The sequence below is a fragment of the Muntiacus reevesi genome, chromosome 8 (genome assembly GCF_963930625.1).
Source record: "Muntiacus reevesi chromosome 8, mMunRee1.1, whole genome shotgun sequence".
In the NCBI taxonomy this organism is placed as follows: domain Eukaryota; kingdom Metazoa; phylum Chordata; class Mammalia; order Artiodactyla; family Cervidae; genus Muntiacus; species Muntiacus reevesi.
In genome coordinates, this window is record NC_089256.1 from 45,420,384 (window position 1) to 45,433,684 (window position 13,301).

Sequence of the window (13,301 nt, forward strand, 5' to 3'; positions counted from 1 at the left end):
ATGAGCCATCCAACTTTTTGGGCAAATGCAAGTTCAACAGGTATTTTTTGAGCACCCATTCAGTACCAGGTTCCTGGTTCCATGCTGGGGATGCAACTGTGGTCTTGAAGCCCCTTCCCTTGGGAACTTTCAGTCTTGTGGGTTGACCCCTTCCCTGTTCCATCCTAGAATTGCCCAGCCAGTCCCTAGTTTTAACTGGTTATGCTTCATTTATTCATTCAGCAAATATCTGTGGAGCATCTACTAAGTTCCAGGCACTGTGCTTGGTGGCTGTTTACAATGAGAAAAACAGACAGCCCCCCCCCCCACCTTGGAGCTTCCAGCCCCCACTGTGAATTAACTTTGTCTCCTGGCAGTCACCAGAAAGAATGTCACTCCTCCCTTTGTACTTTCTCAATGCTTAATTCATTCTTCTTCTTAGCATTTGTATCACTGTAATTATAATACACTATCCTGTCTCCTTTTAAACCTTTAGTGCCTTGAAGACAACAATCTCAATTTTCTTTCCTCAATACCTTGCACTCCCTAGTGTCTAGCAAATAGAGGAGCTCAATCAATGTTTTTTGAGTGAATAAATAATTGCATGAATTTAGAAGCTCATGAACTTGTGGAACCATAGACCAGTCTGCTCTGACCTCCCATCCCAAGTCTCTTGGATGAGGAGCTCAATGATCAATCAATCACCTGTCAGTACTGAAACACTCATGACTTCAAGGACCTTCTAAATTAAAACCAGCTAGCCTGAGTCATTTCTTCTTCTTCTGTCTGCCATTGAGATAAAGAAGAAATACTAGCTTCAGCTTGTGTTTGAGATACTTTTTGCAGGAGGTAAACATGATTATATATGATTTAAGTGAAATGAACTTAGAGTTAGGAGAACAAATGATTTTATTTGTGACTCTTGGATAAGATACTGTTAATATCATGCATGTGCTGCTTAGTCACTCAGTCGTGTCCAACTCTTTGCAACTCTGTGGGCTGCATCCCACCAGATTCCTCTTCCATGGGATTTTCCGGGCCAAAATACTGGAGTGGGTTGCCATTTCCTCCTCCCGGAGATCTTCCCAACCCAGGGATCAAACTGGGCTCTCCTGCATCTCCTGCATTGGCAGGCAGATTCTTTTACTACTGAGCCACCAAGGGAAATCAACTGTTAACATAGCTGCCTATATTTATTTATATACATTCATATGTATGTGTATATATATATATATGTATGTGTGTGTGTGTGTGTGTGTGTGTGTGTGTGTGTGTGTGTGTGTGTGTAATAGTGGCTTAACCAGCTAGAAGCTTTCTTTCTCTGTCATGTAAAATTTCAGGAACAGCCTGAGATTCTGCTCCATGAAATCCTTAGGTCATGGCACCATCATTCCCTGGCATATGGTTCATGGTTCAAGATAGGCTCCAGCTGTCACATCCACCTCCATGCAGTAGAACATAGGAAGGGGGAGATGAAATAACAAATAACAAACACCAACTCTTTCTTAAGCATAGTTTCCTAGAAGCTGCCATAGGGTACTTCAGCTTACATCCTATTGGCTAAAGCGTAGTCATATGGCCACTCATAATTATAATGTTAGTTATATGACCACACATAATTATGGAGAAAGTAGTCTTTATTCTGAACAACCTTATCCAGGTAAAAACTATTTTACTGTGCCACAAAAGGAGTATAATATGAGGGATACAATTCAAAGTCCCTACCATAGATCCTACAACTGAAATGTTAGCGATTATCCAGAACTTTTGTATTCTCATTATTACAAGCTAAAGTCACAATGATGAACCCAATAGTTAATCCACTGTGCTAGAATCACACTTGATACTTCTGTGATTTTCAATATGTAGGGGTTAGGGGGAATGAAGTGGAAAGAAAAGAAAACTTTTGCAACAAAGAAGTTGGGGGTGGTGGGGCAATGGTAGTCTGGCTAAAGCAGTGGCAACAAGAATTGGGAAGGAAAAACGGAATGGGAAGAGATGGTAGAGTCAATGGAACAATATATTTGGATGTGGGAGGTAAGGGGGAAGAAGGATATAAAATGATTCTCAGCTTTGAAAGCAATTAGACCCTGGTAATTAGACTAAAAAGGGTAGTTTGGAAATCACATTAGACTCATGGAATTAACTGCTGCAAATCGACCCAAAATCTCTACTTTATCTATTACTTGCCATAAATTTTCTGTTGAATGTACTAATGAAGTTAATAAACTTCTCCAGGTAGTTAATCTTTCACAGGAAAAATCTAACAGGTCTCAGAGACTTCCCGTAGCAAGTTATAATGTCCCCTTTCCTCATTAAGTACACCACATAGGATTTCTTAAAATTCTGATTTCTTGAGTCATTCTTAATTCAAGCACCAGAATTTCACACATGAGTAATCCATTTCCCCATCTAGAAAGTGGAGTTGGTATTGCCCTCTTTACCATTGTGAAGTTTAAAATACATTGGATGTTTAAAGGACCTGACATGATGCTACTTTCTGTCTTCTTCCAAAGTCCCGTATATGCATTCATTCAACAAACATTTATTCAGCAATTCCTATTTCAGACATTGTGCTAAGTGCTGATGAGCAAAGTTGAGTATAATCACTGGAAACAAAGTTATTATTATGTGTGTGTTTGTGTGTGTGTGTGTAGTTTACCTCTGAATGTTGAGGTAGATTCTGCCCACTGGTTGGGGAGCTCCTGAGGGTAGAGAACATCCTTGTGTGTGGCACCTTTATATTTCCAGTCCTTAGCACATGTACTTATTAAATGTATGAATGAATATATGAACCAAGGACAAGAAATGAAGCCAAAAGTCTGAGAGCAGGACTGGAGACATAGAACTAGGATGGTCATGGATGTTCAGACGTTATTGGAGACAGTTCTGTGAATGTTGAGTATCTGCTGGGGTGCTCCTTCCAATGGGGGCTCAGCACCCTCTGCTAGTGTGACTCTGGAGAAGAAGGTGGGCTCCTAAGGGGTCGGGGCTGCATATAACTATGGTTAAGAGCTTGGAGTCTGAAATCAGACATTTATGCATCTAATTGTAACAAAGTGTGATCAGTCTTCCAAGACTGGAATTCCAAGATACAAGATATAAAAAACTGTAACAGGTGGACCCACCTAATCTGAGAGTTCTTGAAGAGTCCTCTAAGTTGCTTGCTGCACAACTGAGGGGTTAGTGTGGCTAGAAATCCAACCTGTGCTCCACTCCCAAGTTGGACAGAAATCTTGGTAGAAGGCTGTGTCTGGCCCACAGGAGTTCAGTTATGGATGTCTGAAATCTGAAAGACCAGGAGATGTTTTCCAGGCAAAGTTTAGGCCAGAGGGATCATGGTAGGGGAATGGCATATGTGCGGTCTAAGGATTTTTTAAAAGGCCTGTACTTGAGGATGTAATGGAAGTTCAGTGAGGCTGCAGTGTGGAGTTCAAAGGGAAGACTAGCAAGAGTGAGACTGGAAAGGTATTCATTACAGCTGGCGTTTCCTGTGAGTTTGCTAGTTACACTGTGCTAATGGCTCTCCATGCATTATTTTATTGAGTTCAGAGGTTAAGTAACTTTTCCAAAGTCAAATGGTTGGAACTATAATTCAAAGCCAGGTTTAACTCCAGAGCCTGTGCTCCAAACCACTTGTTCTATGGCATCCAAAGACTTGCAAAGGTGGACTGCAAAGGGACAAAACCGGAGACAGAAAGACCAGTTAGGAAATAACTGCACAAATCCAGATAAGAAATGCTGGTGGACTTAAGATGGCCTTGGGAATAGGAAACAGCAGGTACATTCCAATGACATTTAGGAAATAGAGTCTATAGTACTTGGTAACTATTTGAATGTGAAGGACAATCATGAGAAGAGGGAGGAGGTAGTGAGGAGTCCTTATTTTGTGTCTTTGTGGATAGCATGTCATTTGTTGAGCCAGATAACAGTGAAGGAGGAACAAGGTTGAGAGGAAGGTGAGTTTAGAGTCTGTCAAGTTGGAAGCACCTGTGGGACATTGGGGTGGAGATGCCCAGTTGACAGTTCCAGTGCTTGGACGTGAGCCTGGCCTGAGCATCAGGAGAGGCTGTGTAATCAACATGTAATTGGTGATTGGAAGTTGACCCACAGAAAGGGTGAGACAGAGTGTAAAGTGAGAAACAGAGAGCTCTTACTAGGAAAATGGTGCTAAGGCAGAAGGACCATTCCCTAGATCCAGCTGTAGAGTCTGGTAGAACATAATCAGACCCTTGATTTATCTGCATCGCTTACAAGAACTGCTCTTCAAAGGCTTATGGAGTGTCATTTTACAATCTGAAACCATAGGTCTGGGATGAAGAGACCCAAAAATGGGAGGCTACCATAATAAATAAAAATAAGTGGCTTTCTCTGACAGTTTTGTTTGACTTACAGTCAGATTTAAACTTAAATATGACCCACTCTATATTTTCCATAAAAACATATATGCTGAATAAAAGAGCATTAATAGTGTTATAATACAAGGAACAGATACTAGGTATACTAACAGTATACTATATAACTATATATAGTGTATATATATATACTATATATACACCATATCTATATATAACTATATATAGTATACTATATAACTATATAGTATACTAACAGTATACTAACAGATACTAGGCCAGTTCTAAGCATTATTCATAGAGAAGAATGAATAGATTAAAATTCAGTGGCAACATCAGTGGAGCTTTAGTTTATCAGTGGCCTCTTTAAACACAGTTCTGCTCTGAATATGGGCAAGTGAAGTTTTCTGTATCTTACATGAATTGCTATAAGCATGAGCCTCTAAGCTATGCGCTCCCCACCGGCCTCTCTAAATGGAAATACTGAGCCACTTCTGTTGCAGTCATCCAAACATGAGTTTGAGGCTTAGTTGAATTCATTTTGCCTCTCTTTTTTTTAGAAAGTACTACACACGGTCTCTGCATGATGTGACTTCTGAAGACTCAAGAGCCACCCACCTAACTAGTCTGCAATGGAGAAGGCAGAAGTGGAAATTCAAACACCACGGTTCCATTCTATTAAATCTGTAGACATGTGCCCCCCCTGCAGGGAGTGAGTTGCACCAAGGGGGAAAGTCCTCAGGAGCCCCCAGACCACCAGCGCTCGTGTCCCTCTCCCTGGAGAGAAAGCAGAACTATGGCACTTTATAGCTGCTGTTGGATCCTCTTGGCTTTTTCTACCTGGTGCACTTCCGCCTATGGGCCTGACCAGCGAGCCCAAAAGAAAGGGGACATTATCCTCGGGGGTCTCTTTCCTATTCATTTTGGGGTTGCAGCAAAAGATCAGGATCTAAAGTCAAGGCCGGAGTCTGTGGAGTGTATCAGGTAAAGTCAGAAGTTGCTTCTCCTCTGGGTGGTTAGAGAAAAGCTGTACCAAACCCAAGATAATTTTTTCAAAGTTGGTTCTCTTTTCAAAAATGGTGATTAGTCATCATGCTGATGCTTATTATCCCCTCCCCTCATTTTTTTAAAAGAAATTTTTCTAAAAATCAAATGTCAAAGAGGTGGGAGGGGGGATCGGGATGGGGAATACGTGTAACTCTATGGCTGATTCATATCAATGTATGACAAAACCCACTGAAATGTTGTGAAGTAATTAGCCTCCAACTAATAAAAAAAAAATTAAAAAAATAAAATAAAAACATCAAATGGATAAATCTGAAAAAAAAAAAAAAGATATGAAATAGAAAAACCCATTGGCTGTTGGAGCCTGTGCTCGGTCACTGGGTAACTGAATCGTCATTGTTCACCTGGAGGCAGTGTTGCTTAATGGAAGATTAAGTACCTAGGAAGAAATTTATTGTAGCTATTGAGCTATTTTTGCAAACCTGAGTAGTAAAACCTCCCATTGACCTTAAGTGTCCAAATGGTCATAGTTGACTGTTGGCTGCCTCACTCTGATTTGTTTAAGGATTTTAAAGTTGAAAGAAGCTTCAGTGACTGGCATGACCCAGGCATCTTCAAATGCAGCCCATAGCATTTGAAACCACTCCTATTAGAAAGTCTTACAGAAAGCTGAAATCCCCTTGGTAACACAGAATCCATCTAACTCCCTCATGGACTCTCTCTTCAGCCATTAGAAGACAGTTAACATGCCCTCTTGAATCATTTCTTTTCCAGACCTAATAGTCTCGGTTTTCTTAATAATTATTTCATGGCATGATTTTCAGACCCTCACCACTCTGGATGCCCTCTGTCTAATGTTGCCTAATTTATCATGACTCCTCTTATGGCATCTAACACTGGGTACAATTCCTTCAAATAGTAACTGACTTCTGCAGAGGACAGTAGGCTGTAAATCACCACCCTTAATCTGAACATCAGAGACCATTACTCACCTCAAACCTTGACCCATCTTCTGAGAGAAAAGAGCACTTTCTCTTGAAACTTACAACTTCCAGATGGGATCCAGCACTTTTCCTTAGTCTTTCTGATAGCTAGAAAATGAAAATGAAAACTAGAATTGTTCCAGCAAAACTGGTTTTCTGCTCATGTTCTAATGAGGGCTCACAAATTAGAAAACATTCTCACATTTTTTTATGAGTGCAGAAAAGCTAAGTGTAGAGTTTTGATGATGCTGCTTATAACCTTCACATAATCCATGAGGACATATATCCTCTTTGTTGTACCCTACAGGACAGAGTTGTGCAGGTACCACATACTCAGATCACATAAGAGCTGAGATCACATAAGAGCTTGCCCTGAATTAATATGTATATATTAATTGTATTTTAAAAAGATTGGAGAAGGAAATGGCAACCCACTCCGGTATTCTTGCATGGAAAATTCCATGGACAGAGGAGCCTGGCAGGCTATATATAATCCATGGGGTCGCAAAGAATCACACACAACTGAGCAACAGAGCGCACGCGCACACACACACACAGATAGGAGTATAGACGTTTTGTGCAATGAAAAATTCTATAATATGTCTTCATAACTTTTCAGGTTTAAAAATAAACAAATGAAGGAAATGTGAAGAAATATTACTAAGAGAAAATGTCATATTAAAAGTTAGACCAGGAACTTTGGGAAGCTAACTGATACAGTCAAGTATAACAGCTTATATTTCTCTCCCCCTGCCACTGAGTTCAAGTCATGAAACCCACGATACAAAGAGAGAACCTTCGGAGTTGTTAGGTTTTCTTCTCTGGGCACTGATATAGATCTAGAGCACTTACCAAGTTCTCACTATGAGCTGTGTCCTGGGAGGGCGAAAGGTATGTCACGAACCCTATTTCTCTTTGTTCATTTGCTTGATTTTTATTTAAAATAACATTCTTTGAAAAGCAATTCATGCCCATTTTTTTTAAATTCATGCCTATTTTTAAAAATACAAAGTATAAAAGAGACCAGAAAAAGCACACAATGTTAAAACTCATCATTCTACCACCCAGGAGTAACCACTGTTTGTGAGCAGCTTCCTATGCATAATATTTGTTTGTTTATAAAGATGAGATCACTCATTTCGCTTTCCCCTTCAACCTCCAGAAATGTCATAGTTTAAATTTATGACTGCAAATCTGAAACTAGTTTTAGGTTCCTATGTGTTAAAATCCTAATCTATTTTTATTTTCCCTGATCCTTTTTTTTTTAATCTCTGTATTACTTTTATTAAAATACCTCATATCAGCTACTTCAAATTCTTTACTGGATGATGCAGAAAAAAATGATTCATTCTGTTACTAACCACAATCCTTGTTATTATTGGTCCCTAACTCTGTGTGAGGCACCACACTGAGAATTTTGTGTAGTTATCTCATATTCACAGCCTCCCTCTGAGGTAGGTGTTATCCCTGTTTTACAGAGAGGACTTTGAGTCTCAGAAAAGGCAATGTCATGAAATTAGAGTAACAAACCAGGTTCAAACCCAACTTTGCCCGGTCTGTACTCTAAAAAAGTTGACCAGAAAGCCTCTTGCTTTCTTCCATTTCTTCTTTCTTCCAGGTATAATTTCCGTGGATTTCGCTGGTTACAAGCTATGATATTTGCCATAGAGGAAATAAACAGCAGTCCAGCCCTTCTTCCCAACATGACCCTGGGATACAGGATATTCGACACCTGTAACACCGTCTCTAAAGCCTTGGAGGCCACCCTGAGTTTTGTGGCCCAGAATAAAATCGACTCTTTGAACCTTGATGAGTTCTGCAACTGCTCAGAGCACATCCCCTCTACCATCGCAGTGGTGGGAGCTACTGGCTCGGGCATCTCCACGGCAGTGGCCAACCTGCTGGGGCTCTTCTATATCCCCCAGGTACCCATGCTGCCTTAGATGGGGCAATGAGGGCAGGGATCGGGAGCAGCAGGCTCGGAGGATGCCACACGCAGTGTCCATACAGTTTGCTGTTATATTTTCCCTTCTCTGGCTTTACTTTGGCACCAAAGATCTTTTAATTATCTGTATCATGACCACTGGGGACTTCTGAGACCCCAGAGTCATCAACGTCTACTAGACCTTCACAATTCTTCCAAAATTCTTTCAAACATAAAACTTTTTTTTTTTAATTCCAGTGTTTATGGCCATTCTTCTGCCCTTCCTAAAAGGAGTAAGACCAAATGCTGTAAATCCCACCTTTCAAACCCAAAATATCTGCCCTAAATCCTATTCCCTATAAAGTCTCTGTCTCTCTCTCCTCTGGTTGAAAGTTTGGCTCAGAGGAAAGTAGAGCATATTTTCTCACCGGAACTGAATCATTATCTTGCACATTCTAGAACTGGAAAATAATCCTGTTTCATTCAACCAGTACTTGTACAGTATATATGAATAAGCAGAGTCTACTGTGCAAGAGCTCAGCCTAGATAGGGAAATAGGTGTCTGCATTTTCAGATACTAACAATTCACTGAAATAAGTGCTCTAATATATATTTGTTCAAAGTTACATGTTTTTTTTTTCACCAAAAAAAAAAAAGACAGCAAACTCTAAATGCCATTTTGTGACCTGATTTTTTTCCCATTAAGTCTATAGAGCAAACCTTTTTTCGTGTTAATATTTATAGGTCTGTGACATCATTTTATAAGAGTGAAAAATTGGAAACAACCTAAATGTCCGTGGATGGGAGAATCAGCTCAACTGTGTTGCATCTCTGATATCAATTTTTAAATGTAATTATAAATCACACTTTAAATTATTTTCTTCAACATCTAGTATTTAAAATTTGCAAGAGTACCTTTGCTAATTCACATTTCCAGGCTGGAAGGTCTCCATTTCCTTGATGATAGCCATTATCCCTTTTTAAATACGTGGCAACTGAGAAAGTCTTGTCATCATTTCCCAAATCCTTACTTCAGGGAATTAAAGGTGTTTCCCATGGGGAAGCCCTGGCTCTGTAATCTTTGTGCCAAAATGATCTAACAAAGCCCACAACAGTAAATGTGTTGGGCAAGATGCAAATATGCATCTTTATATTTGGCATATTGTGCAGTAGTACTTTAAAACACAGTTAAAGCAAGTTGTCATGGCCAACAGATGTAAGGTGTAACTGCCATCAGGTAAATAAAGAACATGAATGGGAGGGTTTTAATTCATTGTGGTTTAGATGAAAGATCAAGTTAAGTTGAACTTGAATTGTAAAAGTGTTGAGGAAACCATAATGATTATCAGTCAAACCAAAGTAAGTATATCTGTGGCAGCAGTTCTCTGTCATGGCTGCATGTTGGAATCACTTCAAGAGGTTTAAACATACTAATGACTAGGACTCACCCACCAGAGATCCTTGTTTAATTAACATGAGATGCAGCCTGGGCATCAGAAGTTCTGAAAGCTCCCTAGAGGAGTTTAACGCACAGCAGAGCTGGGAACCCCTGCCCTGCAAGGTGAGGACAGAGGCCCCAGTTGTATTTCTTATGCCACTCGCGCCACCAAGTGGCTGGAACAAGTGGGCTGGCTGGAAAAAGTTGTGGTTAGAAGTTTTCTGAATCATTCATGAAACTCTCCCCTCTTACAATAAAAAAGTTTTGTGTGTTTTTAAGGGGCTTTTTTTGGGGGAGGAGTGGGTAATGAAGTGGTATTTATCCCCACTTTTATAGTTTACCTTTCTAAAAGTAGACAAATATTATAAATGCATTCTTTAAGAGAAATATATCCATGAAGGATATGTTTGTTTGTAATTTTTATATCTTTGAAACCCTTTTGGCCCATTTTTCAAAAGAAGATCAAGAAGCAAACAATAATGAATGAATTTACAAAAGGCCTGAATAGACTTTTCTGTCACTTGAGTCTACAAATGGAGCTCTCTAAAAACAATAATATCTCAACAATTAATCTAACTACCTGCCTGATGAGATCTCATAGTAGAACAAGGAGCTTATTTCAATGAAAGAAAAAAAGTGTCATTTTCACATTATAATTCCCAAAATCAAAGCTCTTATCATTCCCTCATTACTGAGAAGAAGTTCCATTTAGTGTAAAAATGCTTTGTCCTTCAGATGAAATGGTTCAGTAACTTGAAACTTCCTAACTGGTGAGCCAAAACACCCAAGGGTGCTGCAGATGAGCTAAGACACTGATCCTCTCTGAGTCTGGGATGGTGGGTGGGGTCTAGGGTGGTCAGAACTAGTCAGTCTCCTCCGTTCAACCCACCCTCTATGTTTGCCATAAGGTGAAAAGAAATTGGAAGCTCTGCACTAATGAATGCTTTACATGGTATTTGGATACCCCTTTAGGCAAAGATCTTTTACCACCAAAGATCTTGGCTTTCAATTATTGGTGACCCACTCCCATGCTCAAATATAGAACTGGCTATGTCCTAGAAAGTGGAAATACATCAAGACAGCTTCTCCAGGGTGTTTTTCAGCCTCTCCAAGTTTTGGAGACCCACATCAAAAGCCTATCAAGGGAACTCCCTGGTGGCCCAGTGGCTAAGAGTCCAAGCTCCCAATGCAGGGGGCTCAGGTTTGATCCCTGATCAGGGAACTAGATCCCACATGCCAGAACTAAAGATTGAAGATCCTGTGTGCCAGTACAGCCAAATAAATAAATAAAATAAATATTTTTTTTTAAAGTTCATCAAGCAGCCTCGACCACCACCTGAAACTACAGAAGAAAGGGCTCTCAGTGATGGTTGAGCTCACTGAGAAGCCAGAACAGGAAAGGATGTTTTTCTGACTGTATTCGATGATGTGCCTCATTGGTATTTTGATGAAGGTGAATTGAGCCTAATAAACCTAAATGGCTAATTGAGCCTAAATAATAAGCAGTTCTTAGAAATGACTGCAATTGTGGGTACTTTTGTCTAAAGTACTGCGGGGGCAGAGTAGGTGGGAAGATAGGGGAAGAAAGAGAGGGAATAGCTGGAGACTAGAAGAGAGAAACTAGGCAGAATAAGAAAGGGGAACTCCTGGGGCTCCTCTAAAAAGCCTTAGGTTCATAATCCAAAGGGAACCTGACTCCTTCCAGAAGTGAGTCATGGACAAAGTGCTCATTATAGCAAAGGGGAAGCTAAAATATTCAAATGAGAGTGTGGACCCCACAGGCAGAAGATATGTACATGGAGCTATTGTAACCAATGAGGAAGCACAGAGAAAGTTAGGAGAAATTATGGAACAGTGCATAAAGGATAAGTAGATCCTATGGTTGTTGAGTTGACTTTATAGCCACATCCATTTTTTTTGTTTGTTTGTTTATTTTTGTCTATGGTGGGTTTTTGTTCTTGCACACAGGATTTCTCTAGTTGCAGTGTGTGGTTTTCTCATTATGGTGGCTTCTCTTGTTGCAGAACATCTGCTCTTGGGTGCACAGGCTTCAGTAGTTGCATCTTCAAGAACTCTAGAACCCGAGTTCAGTAGTTGTGGCTCAGGGGCTTAGTTGCCCCAGGCAGGGCACGTGGAATCTTCCCTAGCCAAGGATCGAACCTGTGTCCCCTTCATTGGCAGGTGGATTCCCAACCACTAGACTACCTGGGAAGTCCCAGACCCATTTTGAAGGGAGCAATGTGAAGGATCACCTACTAGGAATTAGAATGCTCTTTGATTGACTGGCAGTTGCTTGAGTGCTCACACTGGAGAGGAACAGATTCTGGTTGTCCTCACTCTTTTATCCTGTCTGGAGTGGCCAGCATGGCCAGCGTGTCTGATGTATTAGATCAATGAATGCTCAAAGACCTTCCTCCACACAGCCTTGAGGTCCACCTGGCACTTCCCTCACTCATTCAATCTGTATTCTCTCCAGGTCAGTTATGCCTCCTCCAGCAGACTCCTCAGCAACAAGAATCAATTCAAGTCCTTCCTCCGCACCATACCCAATGATGAACACCAGGCCACCGCCATGGCTGACATCATCGAGTACTTCCGCTGGAATTGGGTGGGCACAATTGCAGCTGACGATGACTATGGCCGGCCAGGGATCGAGAAATTCCGAGAGGAAGCTGAGGAGAGGGACATCTGCATCGACTTCAGCGAGCTCATCTCCCAATACTCTGATGAGGAAGAGATCCAGCAGGTGGTGGAGGTGATCCAGAATTCCACCGCCAAAGTCATCGTCGTCTTCTCTAGCGGCCCAGACCTGGAACCCCTCATCAAAGAGATCGTCCGGCGCAATATCACAGGCAGGATCTGGCTGGCCAGTGAGGCCTGGGCCAGCTCTTCCCTGATTGCTATGCCCGAGTATTTCCATGTGGTCGGAGGCACCATTGGGTTTGGTTTGAAGGCTGGGCAGATCCCAGGCTTCCGGGAATTTCTGCAGAAAGTCCACCCCAGGAAGTCTGTCCACAATGGTTTTGCCAAGGAATTTTGGGAAGAAACATTTAACTGCCACCTGCAAGAGGGTGCTAAAGGACCGTTACCCATGGACACCTTCCTGAGAGGGCACGAAGAAGGAGGTGCCAGGATAAGCAATAGTTCCACTGCCTTCCGACCTCTGTGTACAGGGGAGGAGAACATCAGCAGTGTTGAGACCCCTTACATGGATTATACACACTTACGGATATCCTACAATGTCTACTTAGCCGTCTACTCTATTGCTCATGCCCTACAAGATATATACACCTGCATACCTGGCAGAGGGCTCTTCACCAACGGTTCCTGTGCAGATATCAAAAAGGTTGAAGCTTGGCAGGTACCTCCTTCTCTTAGATAGCAGTTCACTGTGTAATAAGCAGAGTTGGACTGATTCAAGCAAGACAGATTAAAGTGGTTACCTCAAAAAGTCAATACCTAAATGAGGTCACTAGATGTAGCATTGGAGTTAAATTGCCTTTTCAAATGTCTGAGCAACTGACTTCTGCAAAACTGATATAATTTAAATTGATTCTGTGTTTCAAGCCTTGAGTTCAACTATTCATTAGGCTAGTGGTTCAAAATACCTGGAGTAT

At 41.1% G+C, this 13,301-nt stretch overlaps 1 protein-coding gene across 3 annotated transcripts in view; it reads left to right on the forward strand.

Moving 5' to 3' along the window:
• Positions 1-13,301, forward strand: part of CASR (calcium sensing receptor) — a 79,882-nt gene that overhangs the window by 44,633 nt on the left and 21,948 nt on the right. For all 3 annotated transcript variants that reach the window (XM_065942470.1, XM_065942471.1, XM_065942469.1), the window contains exons 2-4: positions 4,895-5,318; positions 7,941-8,247; positions 12,161-13,045. In XM_065942470.1, the coding sequence (XP_065798542.1) occupies positions 5,131-5,318; positions 7,941-8,247; positions 12,161-13,045 (1,380 nt within the window). In that variant the 5' untranslated portion in view covers positions 4,895-5,130. The remainder of the gene's footprint in view (positions 1-4,894; positions 5,319-7,940; positions 8,248-12,160; positions 13,046-13,301) is intronic.